This window comes from Ostrinia nubilalis, chromosome 2 (assembly GCF_963855985.1).
Source record: "Ostrinia nubilalis chromosome 2, ilOstNubi1.1, whole genome shotgun sequence".
NCBI lineage: Eukaryota > Metazoa > Arthropoda > Insecta > Lepidoptera > Crambidae > Ostrinia > Ostrinia nubilalis.
In genome coordinates this window covers 13,051,561-13,079,484 of record NC_087089.1, presented here as the reverse complement: position 1 = coordinate 13,079,484, position 27,924 = coordinate 13,051,561, and the positions used below count along the sequence as shown (strand labels likewise).

Below are 27,924 nucleotides of genomic sequence, written 5' to 3'. Positions count from 1 at the left end.
TACCCCTGTTTTATTACTTCACCTAGTAGATGGATCAGAACCAGCTATGATTAACGACAAATCGTTCACAAAGACAATAATACATTAAAAGAAAACCATATACAGTGTGCCAATGTAGGGGTACATTTTACAGTCTCATTATCAGGAGTTACAAAATCTTTACCATGTTACAAACAAAGTATCGATCGATGTCAACAATGGAAGTAGCGTAAAACCTTAAACTAAATTACGAGAAAACTCTTGTTAATTTGTACTTCCTTTTCTCGTACGTTTGGCCCCAGAATTTGTGTCACAAACAATTTTGTATACAACTAAACAAAACGTCGCCACACCGCGAGGCGTCCCACGCCGCGGGCGCGACCAGAGCCGCGCGCGCACAACAGTGCCCGCACTCTTAGCATCTGTCATCATCAGGTATCTAAATTGTTTTTGACAAATTAACCACCACAAAAACCTGCACAGTTTTGCTCCAAACATTCCACAAAACAGCTCAAGCTTCTGTAGAACTAAAACGAAAAAAATATAAAATACTATCAAACTCAAGAATAAAACTTAATCGTTAACGACATCGAAACAAAAATGCGTCCATAAATTCATTTACAGATTTAATTTCATTCAATAGTATCAGCTAAAACGCAACATGCACTGTGCATAACATGTTCCCCGGAGGAGCACGATCTCACAGGACCAACCTAAATAAAATGCAGTAGGTTTAAATAAATAAAGATAAATTAATACTATATTGGGAGGTCTGGCGGAAAGTTTCGCGATAACATAGCGTCCTTACGTTCACGAGCAACACAATTCAACAAAGTATTTCCTACTGTATATTTTACAATGCTTTGCAATTTAGTCTGTGCGTGTATCACTCTGCTTGCAGAATCTTCCAATACTTTTAACATCTCAATTTGAAAATAAAATTATGTTATCTACATTAAGGATTTATTGCAAACAAGGGTTGTTCTATGGAAGCTGTATTACACTTAGCTACAAAAAATATTTTCAGTTAAGGCAACATATAAAAAACTTCCCTCATAAAATCCCCGGAATTAGTAACTTTGTTCCTAAATCTAAATACACAATAGACCACGCTCGGGATCGGATAGGTACAGGTACGATACAAAACGAGTGCAGTTAGATTCCATAGAACGCCCGCCCTCATAGCCGCTCCCGAACCCTCCAAATTAACACTAACATTTAAAATTATCTGATATGCACTTATTTATAGGTTTTTACAATGATGTTTGTGCTGTACACTATACGATGCGGCGGAACGGAGAAGCGCGAACGTCGACGAATGTACTTATTATACAATATGGCAGTGAATCCAGATGAATCGATTATTTATTGTATATCGTACCTATTAAGTAAAACGGGAATAACTACAAAATATTGGCTCGCCAAGCGACATTTTTTCGCTCTTATATGAAGCACGAAATTCTCCCGTACGCATATTTTGTACATACGAGTTTAAATGGACGTCATTTGTATGATCTGGAGACACTGCAATGTAGTCGGTTCCCTGCCATTTTGTACTTACGCGATCAAATCATACCGAAATAAAATATACGGGCGTTCGCCGCGACCCCGTTCGGCCCGGAGCTATTTACATTGTTCAACTAAACGATCCCGTAATGAAACTTAAATATGTCAAATTCAGGTATCGACTAAATATTTGGCAAACAAGTGTGACAAACAGAACGTTATAATCGCAAACGATAGCCCTCAAAACGGCACGAATGTATGACAACGGTACACTAGAGCTAGCTTTACAAGTAAAATCGAAGGCCGCTAAGATATCACCGTTCATTATGTGTTAATATGTACAGACGCGGCGCCCCCCACGATTTGAGCGAGACTATGTACAACGGGGGCGCCGCTCCCACCATCGTCCATACCACTACCACTATGCGCCACCACAACACTTCACAACTTCATCTCAACAGTGTCACAGAGAATTCACGCTTCATATCACTCTACTATTATCACGGGCCTCAATTTATTCTACTATCAACCAAGGAAGACTGAAACTGTAACCTGTACATCAGTATTTTCACTTGCTTTCGATTCTCAGTCATGAAATATAAATAAGTGACGTCACGTGACACGTGACTACGTGACATAAAACGTGAATACCCCGTGATAGTTACATAACACGAGGAACTTATTACAACCTATGCTGGGAAGTTTATGTGCAGGCGAAATCAACTTTTAAAACTTATCACTTTAGCTACGATCAGAGAACGTGAAACTTGAAATAAATCGTCAGTGTTAATAATAAATAAATATACTTAGTACCGCATACGAAATCATACTTTTTAGTTTGTGCCTGAACAAAACAGATTACCAATGGTATTTATTTAACTTAACTATTTGAGGCCACCTAAAAGTTTTAGCATGTGCCCTCAAAGCCAATACTGAAAATACGACATCAGTAGTTTCAATAAGGTACATTTTACACTTTGTAATGATCGCAATATTCAAAATTATGTACAACCAATTACATCACAAAAAACCTCGTTATCCTTGCTTTCAACCTGTTTTTAAATATGTTTACAGTAAGTACAAATCAGTGAAATAAATATTGCTTTTGATTTGATTGGAAAGGTAGAAAGTCAATGAGTAAGAATTCATTATAATTTGGTCAACATGTGACAAAGTCTACTTTTTTACTATCTTACTATTGATTATTTTTTATCAGTAAGTAGAATCTGTCAATGCTATTGACCCACCAAATCTGTGTAACGGACGTCAATAGGTAAAAGTAGAAAGTAAGTAATGTATTTTCTATGAACCATCACCATAAATTCCTACCTCACTGTGAAAGAGACGATTATCTTTGATGTGGTATATTCCCAGTTTTCCCAGACAGATACGTTACATTTCCGTCATGCAAAGTACCCTATTTGCATTACTGTGCACTAGGAGCCGTCAAATTTGTTAAAAATTGTGGAATAGGAAACACTAAAATGGCATTAAGGCTCGATCATAATCACCGACTAATGAAACTTACTATTACTGACATAAAGGGTCTATTGAAACTTAGGCTAGACACGCACGGGTGATTTTTGTCGCCGTGACAGTATAGCTGTCCCTTTTCCACCTTTATGAAGAGAAAAAGAAACACATACTGTCACGGTGACAGTCACCCGTGCGCACCTAGGCTAACAGAGGATTCGGACAGCATCCTAGAGACTCACGGACGAATACTCACACTAAACAAAGAGGTTAATCGGTTACTAATATTAATGGGTACAAAGCACAAATCTTGTGTAATACGTGGACAAGGGACATGCCAGGCACAACATAAAATTTCAGGCCGCCAACGGCTTGCGCGGTTGATAAATTGCTTCAACCATCAACCAGTATCAAAAACTTCACTCTTGAATTTTCAACGAGATAAGTCAGCGTTCAACATTGTAACGTAAACGTTTAACAATTATTTCAAATGTTTCATCGGTAGTTTGGGTGAAGGAACTCTTTCAACAGCCGACAACAACGAGTCGCCGCCGGAATATTGTCAGGGCTTCGTTATGTGCAACTTCATAAAACCTAACCCAATAAGGTCTACTAACAGTTTGGAACTGATAGAGATGTTCTTGATTTTTTATCGACATCGATTGTAACGAGTCTGTCAGTATTCCGGCGGCAGAGTAACAAAACAGTCGCACCGTCGTGGGGTGGGCGTGGCCTAGAACTGGAAGTCGAACAGCTCCGACAGGCCCTCGTCGTGGTCGAGGCAGAAGCCGTAGTCGGTGGCCGACATAGGCGGCTCCAGCGCGAGGAACGGCTCAAGCTCCAGCGCTTCTGGAAAGCGACAGTCACCGTCAAAATCACTCGAGTGTCTGAGGCTGGGTTGCACCATCTTAGCTTAACTTTGACAAACGTCAAAAGTCTGTCTCCGTACAAAAAATACCGGTTAAAATGAGGTGGTGCAACACAGGCTAAAGCTATATTCATTGGGCATAACTAAAATTTATTGTCTACTGATAGTATCAAATCATACTATCGACAGAACTAATAACAATGGATGGTTAGATTGGTTAGATACTAATCGATACGATCGACAGTCAAATATCGTATTTTTACAACACTATCTTGAAATAACAAGCCCTTGAAATTAATACAACAGACATTTCTCACATAGTTTGGGAGTACTATAACATTTAATTCACTTAAAAATTACAACTTTCACTTGTGTTATTACACACTGACAGCAGCGAAATGAAAATCAACACAAGTGTCATCAATATGTCTGCTCACGCGCAGTCAACTGCCACTCCTGTATTAGCTGTCAGTGCCTAATTCCACTTACAATAATGAGAATGACGTCCCCCACCGACAAATACTAGCCAAATCTGTACAACACTGAAGTTTTACTATACAAACAGATAATGCGAGACTTTTGAGTATGCGAGATTTTACAGGCAAAGCGAAGGCAAAAGACGTCACAATATATCACAACAAATTTAGTTCAAGTCATAAAATACATCATATAAAACGTACAAGGGTTTATTAATGAAGTCAGATATTCAAAAGGCCGGTCATATACTGAATTGCTCAGTCTTAAGTGTGTTTTTAGACAGCCTTCTAAACGAGACTTCAGTTTATTTACAGACGACAGCCCATCAAGCTAAATACTGTGACATCATAGGTGATTGTAATAGATGCTATTTTGTAAATAACTGTCGCAGGTATAGACGAATTAACACTTTACTCTGTACTTTTACACAAAAATATTAAATAATGTGCCATCGTCTGTATTTAAAATCTCTGGTCATAGAAACAACAGAAACAATGGCCAAAAATGTAGTATACACTGAATAACTGAAACATACTGTTTACATTGTAGAAATCACAAGATTTTGATACAGTTACGCCGGTAGCACAGCTCCAAGTGAAACCATGACTGGGAAACGAATTATCACCCACATCATGGTTTTGGCATTCATATAGTTAGCAACGAGGCGATATTTCGCCTTATACCACTTAAACGTACATATATTGAAGGGTTGCGCTGTTTTACGGGGCGATGGTGTGCTACTAGCCGAAAGTATATCAAAATTAGATATGAGGTATTATGTTAATTCGCTTCTGCCAGGATAAATAGGAATTGTTTGGGAAACAGCTGTAAAAACTACTCACTCAAGTGACTTAGGTATTCAAACTGGGCATCCAAAAATTCGTAAAAGAATAGTACATCCTGGCAGAAACGGGACAAACATCCAACACTTTAGGATAACAATAAAATTCTTTAACAGGCGAACCCAAATATCCCGTGTTTGGTAGCTGCCTTGACCCATTATTTACAGTTATGTTTTTAGTGGAATTCGTTAGTACTTCACGTCAATATTACTTAGTCTGACGTAAAGGAAAAAATCTTCTCAAGCATATCATTTTTTAAGATACACTGAATTAATAAAAACGACACTCAAAGCTATGTTACTTCCGTTGTGGCGACTTAATTTTAATAGAAAATGTAAATATTTACAGGAAAGGTCACAATTCTTATTCACACATCAAAACTGCCGCGATGGGGGACATTAACAGGGTGTTACAGAATTGCCAACTTATCTGTGGAATGCACGTGATGTGCAGTCAGCGTCAAATAGTAAAAGTATCCAAAAAGTTCGCAACACGTATTTGTTACAGTCGTATTTGTTTGTACGGTCTCTGGGTGTCACGAACAATTTGACGCTGACTGTACTAAAAAGAATCTTATAAAATAAATGATGAAAGAAATCTTAAGTAATAACTTCTCCCATGCACAGATAAGTCGGCAACCCCTCAAATCTTACGCTACAATTAGTCTGATGGATACAGCACTGACACTGACAGTTAGTTGCACGCGAGTTAGAGATGAGAGCCGCGCCGTGTATTAGTAGATGGTTTGCTGTTAATGGCGGCCGCCGTGAGCTGAATCCCATGGTGCTACACGAGGCACTGGAGCCGCACGGGGCCCAGCTCGCGGCGCCCGCCCGCCCACACCAGTGATCCGCCGCCGCCGCCCACGAGTTGATGAAAGTGCACCGTGAGGTCAAGGACTTAGAGTAGGCGCACACCGTGATTTTTCGTCGGCCGATAATTTAGTCGGGCAGTTGATCAGTATGGGAGTGCGCACACTACGCCGATTCGATTTGGCCGATTCTTCGTACAAATTAAAATCGGGCACAACTATCGGCCAACTAAAAATCAACGGTGTGCGCCTACTCTTAAGGTTGGTTTTATTAGGCTGCGTCTCCACCAGATGTGCGATGGGTAGCGAGGGATTACAATCAAATCCCTCGCTGGTGGCACATTTCTGGTGGAAACGCAGGCTTAAGGGACTGCGCACATTATCAGGACAGAACGGCAAGGGATTTTTAGGTGACGAATAATAATTTACCTTACAGTTTCGACGCTACGGTTGAAATTGATGTTAATGGGTTTGACAAGCCACGGTATGCTTAGGAATACCAAAGCGGCAACCTTCATTACAATTGCCACCGGTGCGTTACAACTAGAAAGGTACATTATTATACGTCACTTAAAAATCCCTTGGCATGCCTTCCCGATAATGTTACTTACGTACATTGCGGATGACCGCTGCGATCGATCTGATAGATGCGATCGCAGATCCGCACGCGTGCCGAAATCCGCATCACAATCACTTAAGTGTGTGCGTTAAAGTTTTGTCCATAACCCTCATGAAATTAGATATTTGATATCACTTATATCTCACGACATATTAATTATAAGAATGTATGTACAAGGAAAATTTGTGCAATATTAAAATATCACCAGATGTGAATGATGGGCGTAACATTCATCCCGTTAGACACTTGTCAGAGCAAACGCACACCGAGTGTTGGGACGCATCCTAATAAAAGTTGCTGATTTGACAACTAATTTAAAAAATAAATATGCCAAGTATTCGCGTTACAACTCTCGGTGTGCGTCCACCCTTACAGACACACTGAAAATCACAGACATGTTAGTGGTAGTCAGTCATAAAGCTATTTCATGAAAATGAGATGACGGTGCTAAGTGATAGTGACAGACAAAAGCATGCGAATAAATTCAGTTGATACGCGACGTGTTCTGAAATACCTATTTAAAACAATTTTCAATGTTTTCATACTTCAAGTCAAACACATTTCACTTTCACATTTCATGAATAATTTGGCTGTTGTTTTACATTAGATAGAACTATCAAAATAATGCGAGATTGATTTCGTTCAATCCATGTTTTCAACAGTCAAATGTGCACATTCTACGCTATATTTTCAGAACGCGCCTCGTATAGTAGAATATAGAATAATGTACACAATATACAAAATGTCAAGACTTGCTGAATCTTCTGTCGCTGATCCCGTCGCGTCGCGCAGCTAGAACTCTGACTGTGATGTGATTCCAACACAAGTCACAGGCTGAGTGCTAGCTACGAAACGCGCAATCCTCCATCTTCCTTTTCCAATACCAACTTGCACAATTTCTGACATAATCCAAAAATAAAAAATATCACTTCATTTTTCAACATTTGACACAATATCAATACGTTAGGCCCAGAACAGACGGTGAAACGCAACTGCAACGAAACTTTAACTTTGTGATGATTCTGATGAATGAAACTGAAAGTTTCAAACTGGTCGCGTTATGTGTGGTCTCTCAACGGACGCTATGGCAGAAACTTAGATGCAACTCAAAAGTAACTAGCAGTTGCAGTTTCGTTGCAGTTGCGTTTCACCGTCTGTTCTAGGCCTTACTTGTATGTACGTACACATACATTTAATTTTAAATGGTGGCAAAATTATTAAATGAACCGCAACATGGACGGAACGGAAGGCGCCCGCGCACGACTGGAGTTAACGTGATGACTCATGGTTGTAACCAAATACATTTTACTTGTCTGGCGCAAAAGTTCCGTTTCTACAGCTTAGATATTATTTTTATAAATATCTAATTAGTGAAATGGCAATAGGAAATAACAACTGTGCTGATTTTGGCATTGGCGATCAGCCATTGGTGCATATCAGAAGCTTATCTGCTCCACTGAGAGGCTTAAGTGTTAAGTTGAATGGAAAGTTGAAATTATTTTGGTGACGTGTAGTATATTATGTCTCTCTAATCGCTAATGCTAAAAAAGCACGACTTTGTCTATAAATAACCCCTGTGATAAATTAATATTGATAGTTTTGACGTAGACCGTCTCCGTAAATTCAAAAATGGTCCCATTCGCATTCGAATCCAAATGACCATTTTTGAATTCGTGACGAAATTCGAATGAGACGGTCTACGTCAAACCTAGTCATAACAAAGTAGTGTGGTCTAGTACCTGATTCCTGATCTTCGGTCTGCAGTTGGAAGCGTCCGCCGCCCATGATGGGCGCGAAGTCGTCGCTGTCCGCTATCAACGCGTTCCGCAGCCGACCTCTCGCCGTGCCGTCTGTTGGCAACAAAATAAATAATAAGCTACGATAGGATAGCAAAAAAAAATAACCCTCCTTCTGGCGCAGTCGGATAAAAATAGTTTCACTTCTGGCTGGAGATGTTGAGTTATTGGACCCCGGTCACATCTGGATTGGAAACCCCAAGGAAAACGCAAACGTGGTCACCCAAGCAAACTTGGCGGCGCACTGTAGCACACGAGGCGAAGCAAATCGGCAAGACTTGGAGCGAGATCAAACGGGAAGCTCAAGACCGAACGCGATGGAGGACTGTTGTGGACGCCGTCTGGCCCTTCTAGGGGACATAGGACCTTAAGTCAAGTAAGTCAGGTGATATACAGGGTGGAATTTTGTAATGCCACCTGTAGGGAAAGTACTCTCAATATTGTAGATAGAAAATTTTACTGAAAGAAAACATTCCTTTATTTTTGAAAAGAAATAGAACTGCATTCAAATATTTCCAAAAAATTGCTTACCACACCCGGAATTCGAAGCAACTAAAATCTGTTAAAAATTACACCCTGTATTTTTATTGCATCGATCGTTAGGGTTAAGTATCAGGATGAAATCTCTCTAACTAACTTGATAAATCAAATGAAAGGAAAACCATGAAATCTTAAATTATTTTAATTATGTACAGAAAATTGTATGGTATGGTAGAGAATTTTCGAAAAAAAATCGGAAATCTTTGAATGCAGTTCTCTTTCTTTTCAAAAATAAAGGAATGTTTTCTTTCAGTAAAATTTTCTATCTAGAGTATTAAGAGTACTTTTCCTCCAGGTGGCATTACATAATTCCACCCTGTATTGCAACGTTACTCACTGTCGGGCGTGGTGAGCGGCGTGTGCAGCGCGTGCAGCGGCGGCGGCGTGCGCGCCGGCGTGCGCGGCAGCAGCGACAGCGTGGGGTCGGTGACGCACGGCGTCGACAGCCGCGACGGCCCGCTGGCCTCCTCGTCCGGCGGCTCGCGCTTTATTGGTGTCCTGTAAACGAACATATAACAATAACGCCTCAATGTGACCACGACCGAAACGAAACGAATAAGAAGAAACAAATACAATGAGGGCTATCGATTTTGTGCATCAGTGACAAGTGATAGGACCTCTAGTGGTTCCAACTGGTGAGGGCAAATACGATAGCCCAGGGGTCGGCAACCTGCGGCTCTTTAGTTCCATTCGCAAACATTATTTATTTTATAAAAAAAAATGTTCTGAAACGATTAACGAGGTTTAGGCATTACTTCTATCTCTCAGCTACTTATACTCGCTTTTCACCGCAGCAGTTTGCTCAATTGTTTGTTGTTGAAGTTCCTACAAGTTAAGTGTTGTAAGTAAGTAAATGTTTAATTGTTTTCTTTTTTATCTTATTCATTATCATGTGATTATTTGTTGTGAAAAACACTACTTACTCGTATATATGAATAAATAGATATTTTTCTTATGAATAAATAGTTTACTTTTTTTTATAAACAAACTTTATGAAAGTATAGAGGCAATTTATTGTTGGCAAGAAAAAAAATTGTGGCTCTTTAAAAACTTGAAATTTTGTAAATAGTTATTTTTGGCTCTTCCGACTCAAAAGGTTGCCGACCCCTGCGATAGCCCAATCAATACGATAAAATTCCCTCTCTAATGAGGGCTCGTTTTCCACCAAGGCGGAAACGAGATGAGAGGAGAAATGTTATAGGCATTATCCAATAGCATTTAGTTTTTAATACGTTTCTTCCCCCCTCAGCTTGAGTAGAAACTTAGCGAGAATGACTAGACAGGAAAGCAGAAAAACTCTCCGAAAGAGAAAAAGCCACTATTGTGGCTAATGAGTGCCGTTCAGTAACTGCAGCATTATTTCGGTAGATGTTGTCATTCATGAGCACCTGATTAGTCCAATAAATGAATGACTAACTTTATGTAAACGAAAGTCATTAGCTTGCTAACCAAAAGTTCAGGCGAAGTTTTGTGGAATACATAACAGTCGCTGCAGTGCAGCTCTTAGCTATACAAGATATAGCTGCGCCTTAACACCTTCGCTGCCAGCCTAAAAATGGCACTGTTCCGTTCGGGCCATGGGGGACAATGATGGGCGACACTTTAACTTTCCGTTCGGGCCGCGTCGGACAATGATGACCGCGAGTCAGACCTATGTTCAAACCTCTGTATTGAGCCGATGGACAGCATTTCTTCAATAATTCTCATATAAGCTGACCCGCGCGGCTCCCAAGATTAGTGTACGTCACTTGGTTCTCAAGTAAAGCTCGGACTTAGAAAAAAAAATGTGGATAACGGTAGCGCAATGAAACATGGTAATTATACAATGCATTTTTGCAAATGTATCAACTTTTTAGCAAGATAATAACGGTTTATTAATTAAAACATATCGTTTACTTATTTTATATAATTTATAATATGCAGAACAATAAAAAAAAATCACTTTCATTGTTGAACAACCACTTTGTATGAAGGGTTGGTACAGGCACTAAGTTCTTTGTACAGCTACAAAACTTATGCCATTTAAAACCTTATTAGTGGCATAAATTATTGTACTTATTAGATGCTTACACCTAGCAAGATTGTCGAGAAAAATAGATTTGTTTAATGTATGAAAAAAAAAATTTTCTCTTATCGATACTCTATTCTAGAACTTTTTTTATTATTCATGTAGGTCAAATTATTGGCATGTTAAATCAACTATGTCATTATAATTATTTTAAATTTTAAGTATATTTTTAAATATTATTTGTAGATATACTGACAATTCAATATTGTTTTGAAAAAAGAACCGATCGAAAGTGACACTACAGTGATGGATGAAAAATTCAAAATACAGTCAAACAATTTCTAAAACGTCAAGTCGCAAAAATTGGATTTATAACCCAGTTGTTAGTAGCACCTTCCTGTAAATTTCATAATTATATGGCTGTCCAACGAGGCAAAAATGGGAACTAATAGTTCAGTATTGATAGTAGCGCCTTCCTGACAATGCCATAGCTGGGACGGCTCAGTTTTGGACAACTTTTATACGAATTATTGATAAATTCAATTTTTAAAATAAAATTTAAACCTTTTTTAATTAAAACAATTTGAAAAAAATCACTTTTAGCGTTCCTTTTATGGTATCATCGATTTATTTATTATTATTTTTAATCACTATTTAAGACTTATCCTGCTAGTTTCGGTTCTCATTTTATACCTTATAATATTCCTATTTATGCGGAATATAATATATCAAAAACCTACCAATGTATAACTCTTTATTTTTTGGTTGTTCTCCTTTTTTTTTTTTGATGCGAGCGGGGATGGTCGACAACATGACCGCGCGGCCCTACGGAACGGATTTTCGAATTTTCGCTCGCTGGGGCCATGGGGGTCAATGATGTCCGACGCTTAATAATTCGATGTAGAGACTCAAAAACAACTATATGTTAACAAAATCCTTTATTTATGTTTATAATGTAACGATTTAACAAAAAAAAACAATCGACGAAAATTGAAAAAAATTGAAATTTTTACTTGGCCTGGTAGGAAAGTGCAGTGTCGGACAACATTGACCGCGTTGGCGTTCAATGTGTTAAATGAAATCTGACCAGTAATGATAGGAACCCGTAACAAACTAATTTCAAAAAGCAAATATTAGAATGTTCATCAGTAGAAAGTGGGACAGGTAGATAGATAAAGTCTGACCATGTCCCACTATAAAGCCACACCCCATCAATGAAGTGGATTGGGCCTAATGCGGATTAGTGGAATGGTGAGTATAAAAATTTTAACCAAATCAAAAACAGTACATTAGCTTGTTCCCAACCAGTCACACCGTAACGTGCAACACTGCTTTGTTGGGAAAAAAGTCACAGTGTTACTCAGGAGTTCAGGACTGTTGTTACTAGGACATTCCCAAGCAGCCTTGGCGCCTTAAGAGCCATTTCACAAAAATATTCCGCGCGAATTTAGGTAAAAGCTGTCAACGCAACGTCAAAAGAGTAAAAAGAACGCTGAAATGGACAAAAAAATCTTGAGCCGTGACCGTATTAAGACTTGATATAAGTTATTAATTTTAAGGTAGAATGAGGTATTCAAACTTGATAAATTAATTTAAATTTTTAATAGAGTTTATTAAGTCTTTTATATTTCGATTCATAATGAAACACGAATAGGTATAATATGTAAAATATATATTAAGTACAAAATAAAGACAGTCACATAGTGAAAAAAAAATCTGCCCCCTTACAGCTCCATCATCGGACCCTGGATACGAATAATGAAACACGAATAGGTATAATAATATGTAAAATATATATTAAGTACAAAATAAAGACAGTCACATAGTGAAAAAAAAATCTGCCCCCTTACAGCTCCATCATCGGACCCTGGATATGAACTATTCGTCAAGGCGAATCACACAAGCCCAAACTCCATAGGGTTCTATTGTTTTGTTACGGAGATGGCCATTGCATCTCCTCCAGATCCATTATCAGACAGAGCTAAGAAATAAATAAATAAATATTATTATAAGTAAACAAATAACTAAAATAATTCATCTTACTATCTTACTTCTTACTAGTCTTACTAATATTATAAATACGAAAGTTTGTGTGGATGTCTGGGTGTTTGTTACACTTTCACGCAAAAACTACTGAACAGATTTTGATGAAACTTTACAGTACAGTACAGCAGTACTAGGCAGTCTGTGTTCAACTATCACTCGGGTCGGACGTTCCTATCGCAAGACCTTTGGTTCACTCAGTTCCGATACGACTCTAGTGCTGTGTGTAATCATTTTCGTGAATACACTGAGTTTATTAATTTCTACGAGTGGATTTCATTTTGACTGAGACCTACGCCATGAACCCTGAACCAGAAGACCCTGTCGCCAGCGACAGCGACGCTCATCTATCTCTGGCGTCGACCAGAATAACAATGTATAGGCTATAATTTATGACGATCTGTGACAAACTAAATTTCAAGCGGGTGAAGCCGCGGGCAATACTACATATTTCATACTAGCTTTTTGCCCGCGACTTCTTCTGCGATGAAGTGGAAATTGGTTCTAATAGAATTAAAATATTCTAAGAAAATTAATTTTGTTAAATGATTATATTTTTTGATATAAAATCTACAAATTATTATGTTTAAATATTTGAATACTTACAAAATTATGAGATCTTTCTAAAACAAAATTAAAACACTACACCTGCCGCAGATTTCTTTGTAAACAATGTTTTTTTGTTTTTCCTTCAGGTGCTAAAATCACCAGGCTATTGTGTGCGCATACTCTGGAGTATCCCACATACAACTGGTCGTCGGAGAAGCATAGATTTCTATTAAGTCTACCGCTACGCTACCATATAGAACTCCGCTAAAACTCGTGAGGGCGCCAACACTTACTTTTGTATCGAAAATTAGTATGAGCAGCTGCGCACGCGGTTGCACGTTGCAGGCTCTATGCAACCACACTATTTTAAACCGTGGTCCATAAGCATGAGATGGGAAACTGCACTCTCTTGAATTCTCTTGAATTTGATGGTGTTAGGGGAATCCTAGGAATGAATACAGACTTTCCAATGGAATCTCCTCATCAATATTGCGAAATTGCGAGTTGCAATGCAATGTTACGTTTTCACTTGTTATTTTATTGTTATCTGACCTTGATTTTTCAAACACGTGTCAAAATAAAAAAAATAATTTAAATCAAAAGTACTAAGGAATATTTCATTGATATCAACTTAGAAACATCAACAAACGGCGCGCATCTTAGGCCTACTGATCACAGAAACTAAAGGGAAATGTGACAAGGGACAAATTGGAACATATTGCTTGTGAAAGCAATGATGACAGTAGCGACGTCATTATGTAAACTGTTTATATTGCTTGCATAGTACTAAAGATTATTCGAACGTTGAATACTGATACCGCAGTGGATAATGAGCACATAATTTGATTTCTTTGTGTGTGTGAATTTCTAATACGACACTGAGTTTCGAACTCAGCGCATTACTTAGCATCTCTCTATATTTCTATGGAACCAAGTTATCTCCAAAATAACATTCCACACCTTTTTAACCTAGTCAGGTAATAATTTTAATAAAATACGAAGCACGTCATCTATCAATAGGATATAATTATGTATATTTTAGAAGTTAATAAATTATGCATAAAATATAAACACTTAAGAAGTTTAGTTAAATCGTAGAATTTCTGAAAAACAAGTACTAAAATCGTACTGAAAAAAAAAGTATTAATAATATGTTATCTAATTTATTTATTAAACGTCGAATTTTATCAAAGATTTTGGACTAAAGTTTTTGAAAATATTTTATAGCCTACATAGAAAAAAATTAGGATTCTAAATCGTGAAAGAATTTTTTTTCGGAGCCTATTGCCTCCAAACAAACAAACAAACAATTAAATCTTTCCTCTTTTATTACTATAGATTTAACAACAAAGCTTCCCTCTCGAAACAAAACGCTTCTTTTTCTTCTTCACGAAACAAAACTCAAAGCGGATAAATAAATAAACAAATCTTTGGACAATTTCACAGCGCCATCTAGTCCAAAAGTAGGCAACCAATATGCTTGTGTTAAGGTGCTAGCATAATGGATATACTTTTTTATAATTTATTTATTAAATTAAATACATGGTACCTACATATTATACATAGTTACACCCAGATCCGTCAAAGAAATTAAAATTCATCATTTCAATTTCTGCTCGGCCGGCCGACTCGAAACAGCCTCTCGGCATAGTATCAAATGCATTTGGTCGCCGTACAAATCACCGCTTCACGACACGAACGCACGTAAACGTCACGGCGGGAAAAATGACACAGGTCCTGCCTTGACGGGCGCTCGCGCCATACTAATCGATGTCGGCTTGCGTATTGTAATTTATACTGATATTCACATCAATATTTTGACAAAGTGGTTACTAATATTTAAACAATAACTGTAGAAATCAATTCTACAATGAATATTCTTTATTTTGGGATACTTTTATTGCAGTTATTGCTGTGTTTTTAAACCAAAAACCACGATCAAAATGTGACGTTAATCTTCAAATTTGCCAAATTATTTTTAGATTTTACTCAATAATGGTAATGAAATTCAAGAATCTATTTCATTAATGGACTACAAGAATATATGTCCGATGATTACTATATATTTTTAAGCTTATTATATGAGCATAAATAATAGATACAGGACTTTGAAAATGAGTCTGCGGCAATTTTTCCGTAAAATGGTTGTGGGAGATGGGGCACTGTGAATTAAGCAAAAGAGTTTTAGTAAATCCGTTTCATTAATGGTCAACACCAAGGATTGACCTATCTTTCGCAGTTATTAAATAATCTCTGGGTGTTGCTTAAGATAGTAATTCATGCTTCCAAAATCTTAGAAATTCGCACGAAAATGTAAAATGGCTCTTAAGACGAAGAGAGCCGACTCCAAATAAAATGGAAAAAGGCACAGAAAAAGAAAACAAATAAGAAGTACTTACGTAAAGCTAGCGGTAACTGTGTTGTTAGGCAGCGACTGTAGATGCGCTATAAGAGGCGCCAGCAGCGCTTTATTGTCCTCGAGTAAGGGGTCCGATGGTAGCAGCCCGGACGCTGAAATACAAACTTACAGTTATAATTACCTACGCGAATACTACACAATGTTATCGTGCACTAACACGATATCTGCTGACCTATTTTATCTACTACGCCCTCAACGTGAAATTTTACGTTTTGTATATTATCGAAAAATATTGTAGACTTTTAGAAGTACCAAAAATGTTTACATCTTGATTAACATGCAAAATCAGCTCTGAACATAAAATAGATAAAACACGGTTATATGAGATACATATTATGTACACAAACAAGCAGTCTGCTTGTGACCACGGCTGCAACATAGCAGCCGAAACATCAAGCCGTGAGTACATTATGTAACTCATATAAAAATGTCGCTTTGAGACCCGTGTTTTCTCTATTTTAGTTGGAACGCTAAAGTTTCAAAACAGCTCTGAACATGTTTCAAAGTTATTAATTGCAGTGGGTTATGAATGTTATTATCATCGCATTGGCCCACTTTAGTCTAACGGCCAAGTTAGATGAGGATCTAGCACAAGAATTGGAAAACACTGAATGTATTCATTAAATACTATCGTTAATTGTGATTAATGATATCTTAGAAGAAAGAATTCGTAGAGGTGGAAGGTTTTGGTCTATCTATGTAATTATAGTGGAGTCCACCAGTGATTTGGCCCACTTTTAGCTTGGTCTATAGGCCAAGTTGCTGGTATGAATTTTTTAAATATTTTTTCTTCCAGCAACTGGGCCCACCTTCAAAGTTTTTATTAATAAATTATACACCAAGTCAACACAAATCTACTGAATCTTAGAGTGGGCCCAGTTGATGGAAGAAAAAATATTTAAAAATTCTTGCATCGACTTGGCCCGTGGACCAAGTTAAAAGTGGGCCAAGTCACTGAAAGACTCTTAAAGTGTAAGCCAACATTTCTGAAAAAAAAAAATGGATCAAGATATCACACTCACAAGGCGAAGGGGACGCTGGCCGCTCTTTGGGGCAGAGGAACACTTCGATCTCACCCGACATCGACTTCAGGTGGATCATGTAGCCTTTCTCATCTGGGTGAGGTACCTGAGGACAAATAAAACATACAGTTATCAATCTGCCATATTATTTACAGCGAATTTATGACGGACCCTTCGATGGACCGACTATAAGGTCGCGGGAAACATCTGGAAGCGGGCAGCGCAAGACCTGTCATTGTGGAAATCCCTGGGGGAGGCCTTTGTTCAGCAGTAGACGTACTTTGGTTAAGTGTTTTTTTATTCCCAATGAATTTCCACAAACAATTTTTAAAGTATTGCTGAATCAAAATCAAAAATATTTAGTCACTTTTGACCAATATTTTACCTCTTACACATGACAATCTTTCATTACTTGAAAGTGAGAAACCCAAACTTATTGAAAACAAACTAAGAATCATTACAACCGAACGTGTAAACAGGTAGCGTGGTGGCGAGCGCATGCGTACAGCGGTAGCGTCGGTACCCAAAACGAACCAGTGCCCATGCGGATAATTATTTAATGTATTCATGTACAGAAATAAATCCCAAAAACAAATATTTCGCTAAACAGTAGACTTCGTAAAGTATCCCAATAAAAGCCATGTTCTTATCGAAAGTATTTTTTCTTGATATTCTTTCAAGTTCATAACATTCCCAGTGCAATAAAAAAATACCTAATGTGAATTCTAATGTGGTTATGCAATAAACGATTGAGTATTGAGTAATCCCAGGCAGAAGAGCCCGATTTGGCTAATATCGGATAATAATGAAGTTTATCTATTAGTAATTGACGTGAGCCCGCACAAAACAGGGACCCGCCGGGAAACGTAGCTAGTGGTCGTGGGCTATTCAATGTTCGTTTGTTTGAACCGAATTCAGTCCAATGCTGGACAAAGACCTCTTCCACGGATTGGGGAAACCTGTACCTTCACCAGATCGTCCACGCCGAGTGGGAGGCCTGCTTAGTGTATGTCAACCTACTGCCAATCTAAGCTAAACCTACACTCAGCAATGGTACTCACACTGAGTATCTGGGGGGGCCTTGGCCTTATCACGGTTTGGTTCCTGAAGTCCCGTATTGAGCGCAGATCCGCGTACGTGATGTAGGCTAGGGCACCGTGCTCGCCTACACTCGACTAAATTACTCGACAAGTACGAACAAGACTGTACTCACACTGAGCCTGGTATCTGGGGGGGGGGGCCTTGATGGGTATCACAGTTTGGTTGCTATAGTCCCGTCCCGTAGTCCCGTATCAAGCGGAGGTCCGCGTACGTGATGTAGGCTAGGGCACCGTGCTCGCCTACACTCGACTAAATTACTCGACTAGTGCGAATGCGAACAAGATTACTCACACTGAGCCTGGTATCTGGGAGGGTCTTGATGGGTATCACGGTTTGGTTCCTGAAGTCCCGTATTGAGCGCAGATGCGCGTACGTGATGTAGGCTAGGGCACCGTGCTCGCCTACACTCGACTAAATTACTCGACTAGTGCGAACAAGACTGTACTCACACTGAGCCTGGTATCTGGGGGGGCCTTGATGGGTATCATATCACGGTTTGGTTCCTGAAGTGTAGACCGCAACCCGCGTATGCTATGTAGACGAGCGCGGCGTGCTCACTTACACTCGACTAGTGCGAACAAGACTACTCACACTGAGCCTGGTATCTGGGGGGGCCTTGATGGGTATCACGGTTTGGTTCCTGAAATCCCGTATTGAGCGCAGATCCGTGTACGTGATGTAGGCTCCGTACTCGCCTACACTCGAATAAGTGTCTAAGTTACTCGACTAGTGCGAACAAGACTGTACTCACACTGAGCCTGGTATCTGGGGGGGCCTTGATGGGTATCACGGTTTGGTTCCTGAAGTCCCGTATCGAGCGCAGGTCCGCGTACGTGATGAAGGCTAGGCTAGGGCTCCGTGCTCACCTACACTCGACTAGTGCGAACAAGACTGTACTCACACTGAGCCTGGTATCTGGGGGGGCCTTGATGGGTATCACGGTTTGGTTCCTGAAGTCCCGTATCGAGCGCAGATCCGCGTACGTGATGTAAGCTAGGGCTCCATGCTCGCCCGAAAGGCAGCTGAGCGCAGTCTCGGCGAGCTGCACCGCTCGCGTGACGCGCGCTTCCCGCGCGGCGAGCGTGCGGACCTCGCGTCGGAGTCGCCTCGCACGCGACTCGTCGGCCTCCACGCCCGCGCCCGCCGCGGAACCGCCGCCCACACCTGATACAACACCCCGTATACTTCATGCCGGCGCCACACATTGGCTAATGACTTGGGTACAAACTTAGCTACGAATTTAATGGCCAAGGTATGCGGCCACACATTGACCCCAATAACTAACCTCTTCACTCCTCTTGCCTTTTTTCATGTACAACAAACAATTGGTACAATAAAGTGTTGGACACATTGTTGCGTTTATGTCCAATATCTGGCCAAGACTATTTAAAAGACTAACTTGGAGCCACTATACCAAATCTGTGGCGCCGGCCATCACGTTTTGTAGTCACTCTTGTGTAGGATACACAGTTTGACCGCCAATAAGAACCCATAAAGGCCAAGTTTGTCCCAGGGGAAAGTCATTAGATTTAAGTATGTAAGCTTAACTATGTTTGCTATAAAACTTCATCATCATTATCAGTTCTCAGAGTCGAGTTGTTCGTTAGCCAAGAATTCAAACAAAAACCATCCACAAACATAAATTGTAAACAAAAACAAATCAAATAAAAGATGATTACATCATCAAAGATAAAAGATAATTAACGTAATATCAATGACACTCACCATATTTCCATTGTATGTTGTTTTTTGATCTCTTCTCTAATATACCTATACCCTCTAAAACATTAGTGATATCGTAAATACGACGTTTTTGGACCGATAAGCGTTCCGCCGCTACGTTCAAATCGAGAACCCCGTTGGGTGACGACTTCAGAAGAGCGACGAATTTTTTCGTGAGTAAACCTAATGATGTGTCAAACCTGGAACAAGGAATTCTGAGTTGAGATAAAACGACAAAGTCCGTAACAATATGTATTTGTTCAAATAAGTTTGATTCTGTATCTCAACTGATGAGGTCATGCGGCTACCGAAAGATTTCTCAAGTAGACGTCAAATGTAAAAAAGTAACGGTTGGCCTTTTTCGGTAACTCGTATCAGTGCCACTTATGAATAAATAGGGCACGCTACGCTTTGACAACAAAGATAAGCAGGCGCCGTACAAAGGTTTGCAGTGAAAGCGACACTCAGCCCGTACTATTCCCATAGTCTGCAAGTCTGTATTTACAACCCAACCAGTTATCAACGACTTTCGGCTCCAAACATACTTCGGCCAGACATAACCAGACAGGGGATCAAACAATAACTTTTTCGTTTCAAACAACTCAAGAAGACAATGGCTTAAAAAATTACCTTGTTTTCAAGAAATGTACCTGGAACGTTCGGTGTACTTTTTCATAGAACTGGACGGTCGGCTGTAGGGGGTGAGCACTTTGACGCGTTTCTGTTTGGGCGTCTTGAAGTCCGCCTTCATGGGCACCACGTGGCCCTGGCTGCCTGAACTACTCTCGCTCAGGTTCAGTCTTCTTTTCACCGCCTGGACAAACCAAAAAATACCTATAAAACATTAAATTTAATTACACAATCGCGCCATACGTCTCATTAATGATATTTGGCACAAACAAGTACATGAAAAAAGATAAAACTGTGCCAAAAGGGCTACTGCTAAGTAAGCCGTTGGGGATTTAAATAACAACCCGACGCAATGTTTGCCACATAGATATTTTCTGAATTTAGGATGCCTATAGTAGAATACCTATAAGTTAGGCACAGGCTATATCTTAATAACCCCCTTATTAATAAAAAATTACACCTAGGGTATGACATTTCCATACTAAATGACAATTTAAGCCAGAGTTCAACTAGGGTGTAACTTTTATCAATAAGGGGTAACTGTTTTACAGTAAGATGATATTAAACCGCCCTGGTACCTCCACGAACGAACTACAGCACTCTGCTTAAAAGTATAAGTAACTTGCTTCTGAATGTATTGTAACTTCCTACTTTTTTATATTTTTAAACCGGCAGACAGTGGTGACTGAGTTTGTTGCGGCGCTTCTTCTCAGCACTTGCCAAATGTTTGTCTCGAAGCGCTGGTAGGGCAAAAAAAGAATGAGACATGTATAGGCTCCTTAAGAGCATTTGACGATTTGCAAGAACTAATTTAATTAGTCTAAACAAATAAAGAAAATTTTGATTTTGAATCGTTAATTTTTGGGGGGAGAGAATTCCTAATTGGCTTTGTGTCTGGTTCAAGAAACCTATGCCCAGGTCAGTTCAAAATATTACTTAAAGTTTTGATTACAAATTGATGAAATAAACCTGTAAGCTTAAGACTACATGTCATTATAGCATGTATATCGACGCATTAAACCAGTCAAAACCTTTTAGCTGCGGTACAAACCACAAAGTGGATTTTGTAATACTGTCTCTGTAACTAAGGATTACAGCGGCGAGGACGGCAACAGTCAGCATAATGATGCTTTATATTCAATAGAAGTCAAATAAACCTTTCGGTTAAGTCACAAAAGCGCTCAGAATTCGAAGTCTTTTTAGTTTCCGATAAATTTCTTAGATCTTGGATACAAATGTAAAGAAAAACCAACTGTAACCCAAAACCAGCTACATATTTGGAGAGAACTTCGTATCATTCCTATTAATGTCAGATAGAACAGGAAATAGGCGTGGCCTGTCGGCTTGGCTTTTACAATAACGTTTTACGCATGTATCAGAAAACTACAAAAAAATATAGCGACGTCTCAAACTTTCCTGATTTTGATTGTTCTATTTCATATTGCAGTTTCAGTCACACCATATTACGTTTTAAGTTAACTGCGTAGTTTTGTGTTTACTCCTAACATTGATTTTACGACGAACGAGCGCATTCACTGTCCCATAAAAACACATTTAAAAAAATTATCACACACGCAAACAAAGACGATCAACTGTGAACACAGCGACAAAGCTAGCGCACACATTTCTACGTGATGACCGCCATTTCCCGCTCCACTGGTCCCTTCGGTGCCATTAGGTAGTCAAGAGCAAGAGAAATCTATGTTAAATATTAACCTGAGTTATTGCTCACCTTCTTAATTACTATCTGATAAATTGCCAATTAAAGTTAAATCCTTAACAACCGATATGCCTTGGCTAAGAACCGGGTGATTCTCAAAGTGGTCTATATCGATCTTACAAGGATCTTACTCAATATTAACGCGAAAAATATTTGTGGAGTCCAGGAATACGTTAACATTAAATTATCTCGCCTCTTTTAATTAGGAACATGACCTGCAGTATCGGCAATGTAATTAATTTAACCCAAAACCGAAAAGCACGGTAGTTCACGGCACCAAAAGTTTGAGGTCTTATGGTTTATACGATCGTCAAAGCATGAAGTTGGATACTTATTAGATTTTATAATTGAATTAAAAAAATAAGATAAAGGGCTTATGTGGCAAACCCTGTAAAATTATCCCTGTGTTCGGTTATGCGTGGTAATGGATATTATGTAGCCATCACCATTTGAATGAATCATAAATAAGTGTACACACGAACGTCATGGTGCTTTCGTAATGTCTGCTCAATTAAACTACCAATTATAAATATATACTCAACATCAAATAAACCGCACCTTCCGCGACGCGAACTTTAACGATTTTCTTCTGAAACAATCATGGTACCCCAACAATATTGGTGTTATTTGAAAGCCCAATAAATATCCTTAAAGAAAAACACATTTAATTTCTTAATAAATGATTAACATATACCATAAATGTGACTTGAAACAATACCTCACTTTGGGCCCACCTATGGGATCAATGAGACCAATTTTTATGATTATAAAACCAAATAATGATTTCACGTGTCCTCTTTAACAGATGGATAGCAATTAAACCCAACTTAACAGTTTTATAGCCATAAAAGTTGGCTCTAGCGTAACTACCTATTTTTTGAAGAAGTGACTCTGGATCCTTCTAAAGACACATTTTTGGGGTAAAAACCTTTCCTTTAATGAAATGAAGGTTAGAACTAGGCTTTTAAATGGTACCAATATTAGTGGGAAGTGGGGATGCATACGTTTGAAAATGCTTGTCGCGGGAGGTGCGATTTATTTGACGTCGAGTGTATTATTAACGTCTACATTTCCCAACGTTATAAATTAATTAATGTATTCATTAGAACTAATGTGAAAGAAAAGACAATCCGATGGAGTGCTATAATAATCAAATACGTGAATGATAAAAACAAAAGGCTATTTGAATCGACAGGCCGAAATATCTGGACCAGGTAGCCACAGAATGAAATTCTATGAAACGAAATTGATAGGGTTGTTTACCTGTTCGGGGTTGGACCGACATAAACGAATGCCTTGGCATCCTTATGTACAAAAAAACCCTGATTCAAACATAACAATCATTCCTTCTTATAGATCTTGGATTTTTTACCAAAACTGGAATCTACGAGAACAGATGACTATGTGTAATTTTTAGTGATGTAACAATAATTAAAAATAGGTACTACTACCTACACTATCTATCAATAATGGATCACTTAACTATCAGCATAGGGCGGATAGCACAACACAAAATATTTCAGATAATTTATCACAGAATATAATGTGACAAGTAGATACCTAATTGACGCATTTGATAGTCCACTTTAGTGACGCAATTTAATTAATTATGCGCCTATTTTCTCTCATACGAAACGAGTGAGCTTCTAAAAAATATAGGAACATGACATTAGCATATCACCTGTTTCCACGTAAATGACAAAAATAACACACGAGGAGGTGTTTTTAAAATAGTTCTATCAGCTGCAATGTACCCACTGTGGTGTGCGATAAAATTAACCACTCACTCTCAACACAAGGAAAGTCATCGCTCCTCTGCTGCACCCGCGGTGAAATCACAAAATTTGTTAACCCATGGCACCACAAACACTCCGACAATAACATGGAAAAACAATAAAAACACTGGACCAGAAAACTATATTTTAAAATCGATCTGGAGCACGAGACAGAGATGCACGAGGCATTTTCAATAAGCCGATGCAACAAATTCAATTTCGACATCCAACGCGGGGCAAAGCCCCCAAAGGAAGTGTGTGGGGAGGGAACCCGGTACCAACAATACATGACATAAATTAGAATCAACACAAAAGCAGCCGAACTCTCGGAAGGGACCTTTGGCAAAAGAATGGCAATTTCTTATCTCAAATTCTGTTATTATTATTAATAGTGAACTACCTCACTATTGTTAATTTGCCGGGTTGTGGGACCCGCGCGTCTTTGTGCGCATGTGTAACCCCGGGCGTTGAGTAAATCAGAGCAGATGTTCCTTTAAATTTGACACACAAGTTGATAAAACATCGCAGATATCCCTTACGCCAACAAACTGCAAGGCGACATTAACATAATCAATCTGGCCCTGCGTGTGATCGAAGGGATCGTAGGCATAGAATAACAAGAGTAAATGGTACAATGGGTTATTTTTTCGATCCTATTCATGATGCAAATTAAATCAACCGTAGATTAGGACGAGTCTTGGCTTTTAATGGGTATTATTAGGGTTTTGCTAACCGTCGTTAGCTGTAGGACAATGGGAGAAAAATGTGCAATGCAAGTGTGTGGACAGGAAATGTACCTGGCCACGTGACCCCACGGTGTGGAAGCCAGCCACATGTCGCCACCCGCAGCCGGGTGAACGCCACTCGACAAACTACAAGCACATGTAGATATGTGGTTGCTTGTCGGTTATTTTATGCTAGCAAGAACACTTGTAAATTCCTGCATGTGTTCCAGAAAACCTACATTCCACGAAAACCGAAGTAGACCAAAATCTAGTCGGCAAGTAAAACAGGTGATGTTTTAATAGACACGACTGTGATACCATTTTTTACTTTTCTTACGACCATCCGGCAGAATCATGATCATCATCATATTGATGACTAAAACTGCTACCAAATCACGAATCTACCTGTATTTAAGACCTAACTACAACAATGTCACGATTCAATAAAATGCTACAATGTTTAGTGCATAAGGAAAAATCAGATTACATTATCGCTCCTGTATGTAGCTTGTATCATGACAATCAAATAAAAAGAGCTATCTTATTAAAAACTATAGTTTAAATAAAGTAAGGGAGAGATGTTTTATTCTTTGTAGACGATTATTGTCATGAAGTGCATCGATTTGCGGTCAGACTCCTAATCATTTGATTACAAATAAAATGCGAATAACCATTCGAAAATAAAAGCTGAATTAATACACCCGCGAATTTGATCAAGAACTGGAGAATTAAGGCGAGCGGAACTGAAGGCAGATGCTAGTCTCAATTAGATAAATTGAAATACAATAAAATTATTTCAGTATTCAATTATCACAAGAGTAAATCATATCGAGTTCACGGCCGTACCTACGATTATTTATACATAGCATTAGCAAGGAAAATATTCAGTGAAATAATCAATATTATTGGATATTTCATAATATTGAATTAGAACACAGAACAGAAAGATTATAGTTTGCACGCCATCTATGGTCACGCCGTGGCAGCGAAATCAGAATTTTATCGATTTTAGCACATTTCGGAGAAGGGACCCCAACACTCACGCACCACCCTTCGCGAAAACGGAGGGGCGTGTGCCGAACACGCGGCTTCTGCTACGCACTTAGAGACCCCATTGCAACGTTATAACGAACTCGTTTATGCCACTGATAAATGAAAGAAAATAATCTTTTGTATACTTTTCAGTACCACAGCAAGAATATTACTTATCTATCAAAAAACCCATTTTCATTAATGAATTTAACAATTAATTTTATCTTTATCAGGCATACACACACTAATCTGCAAAATTGTAACAAGTTCTATAAAAAAATACATGTTGATCCTCCAAATTATGTGAGGAATCATGACATCATTTAATAATGTTAAGTTCAATGACTTCTGCAAAGGTTGTTGACCCTAACAAACCCTATGAATTTTTAGCCTGATTTTTTTCCCCATAAAATACAGGTTACAAAACACATTACATTACTGGATCATAACCTGCCTAATAGGATTCATGGCAAAATTTCATAAAGGTAGGTTTGTGAAGACCATTATGTTGTAAATAGATGCCCTTATGTGGTAACTGACTAACCAGTTTATGAATTTTAAAACCAGCTAAGCTATCCCATATCTCAAGTCTGCTTTTAGTTATTTTTTAGTTGGAATTATTATTATTAGGTGGTGGAACTTGCTAGTTCCTTCTCATCATTTGTTACTTTTAGGAATAGTTAGCTCATCTTATTTCTGGAACATAACATATTATGTTGTAATTGTAAAGACAATATTTTACATGGGTAGTTATATTTTCAAAATCACCCTTTTTTCTGCATCAGGAAAATGCATTGTGATAACTATTACAGGTTTATCCGAGTAAATTTTATTTTAAAATAGTATAATAAGACAGAAAAGGCCTAGTAGGTACCTACCTACAGCAAAATCAAGTAAAATGATAATTAATGCATTTATTTACAGCATTGAGCATTGATTTATCACATGTAAGATGATGATCACAACCATTAGAACGGGAACATACTAAAACTGTTTTAAAAGATGATTGATTCCACCAATCTGTTTCCCAATTTAAACAATCTTTTTTATTTATTAAGTAGCTAAACTCTACATTAAAAATATTTTAAAGGGATTGCAAATACATCTCGGATGAAGCTGTATTAAAAGTTTAACATACCCATACTCTCCCCGTCAATGTTTTTAATCTTGGAGACTTGTTTCCAATGAATTTTATTAGTATGTTGCTTCCAGAAATCACAGACAAATACAGGTAGTCTGAAGCCCTTCATGTGAACTGTATTTGATGTGCTTCGATGACAGCTGTTAAAATTCTCTTCTACTCGAGGGAAAATTGTTAAGATAGTGATGTAAACTTACCTCTGATGTCTTCGGCGGTGCGGAAGGCGCCTCACGCCTGATCTGATGCTGTGGAGTGGCGCCATAGCCGTGGTCGAGCAGGTGATAGCTGATAGGCTGACTGGGGCTGTCATCCAGTAGCGTGGTATGCGATGGAGACGCCCCAGCACGCACCACCACCTCTGCCTCGCCCTCCGCCGGCCCTCGCTTCACCCCCCTCGGCATCGCTGATAACCAATACGAATAACATGAAATAGTAAAATCAATTCCTTTTGAACAGCAGTGACCATTAGAATCACAATTTAATTAGTGAAGAGGTTAGGGGCGCCGTGCGCGCGGAAATCGCTGTTGGAAAGCCTTCGTAACAGTGTGGGTCGATAACACGTATTATAAACTTTATGCAATTATAAAGGTCCCTAACGTAACCTGCAGCTGTCCAGCTATGCTTACGTCACTTTTTCAACGACATTTTCCCCAAAAATATTCACAATCTAGCGGTAACTCGACGACATAACCGCTTCACAAGCTATCTTTTACACACAAAAATTCTGCATAAAATAAATGTTACAGGAATATAATACTTACGAAAGGTGTAAGCGAACGATATGCGAATTTATAACCATAAAACGACATTAATGTTTTCGACGCAAACGCTACATTATCGAGTACTCAAAATAAAATGTCCGCCGCTTTGTTGGTCCCGAGTGAACTCGTGGACATTGAGACGCTCGATAAATTTTAGTTACAACACACAGTTTATACAATACACATGTTAATTTATTCACTAAATGTTTCACTAGTAAAAGAAAATAATAAGACTGTCCTAGTGCACATTTTACATTAACTAATTAGATAAAATGCAGAGCATTGGAACGGCGACAGGAAGCTTTTCAGAACATCTGGCTTGCAAGCGACGTAGCTGTGGCGCGAACTACGTGCGCAAGCGCGAA

General features: G+C 38.7%; 1 protein-coding gene across 1 annotated transcript; it reads right to left on the bottom strand.

The window, feature by feature from the left end:
- Nucleotides 1-2,984: 2,984 nt before the first annotated feature.
- Nucleotides 2,985-27,924, bottom strand: LOC135084530 (transcription factor E2F2). The gene is made up of 10 exons (XM_063979301.1): nt 27,560-27,924; nt 26,996-27,201; nt 20,426-20,589; nt 19,779-19,975; nt 18,955-19,217; nt 16,953-17,058; nt 15,911-16,022; nt 9,249-9,409; nt 8,315-8,425; nt 2,985-3,807 (listed from the first exon to the last, which is right to left on the bottom strand). The coding sequence occupies exons 2-10, from the start codon at nt 27,197-27,199 to the stop codon at nt 3,692-3,694; spliced, it is 1,434 nt and encodes a 477-aa protein (XP_063835371.1). The 5' UTR covers nt 27,200-27,201; nt 27,560-27,924; the 3' UTR covers nt 2,985-3,691.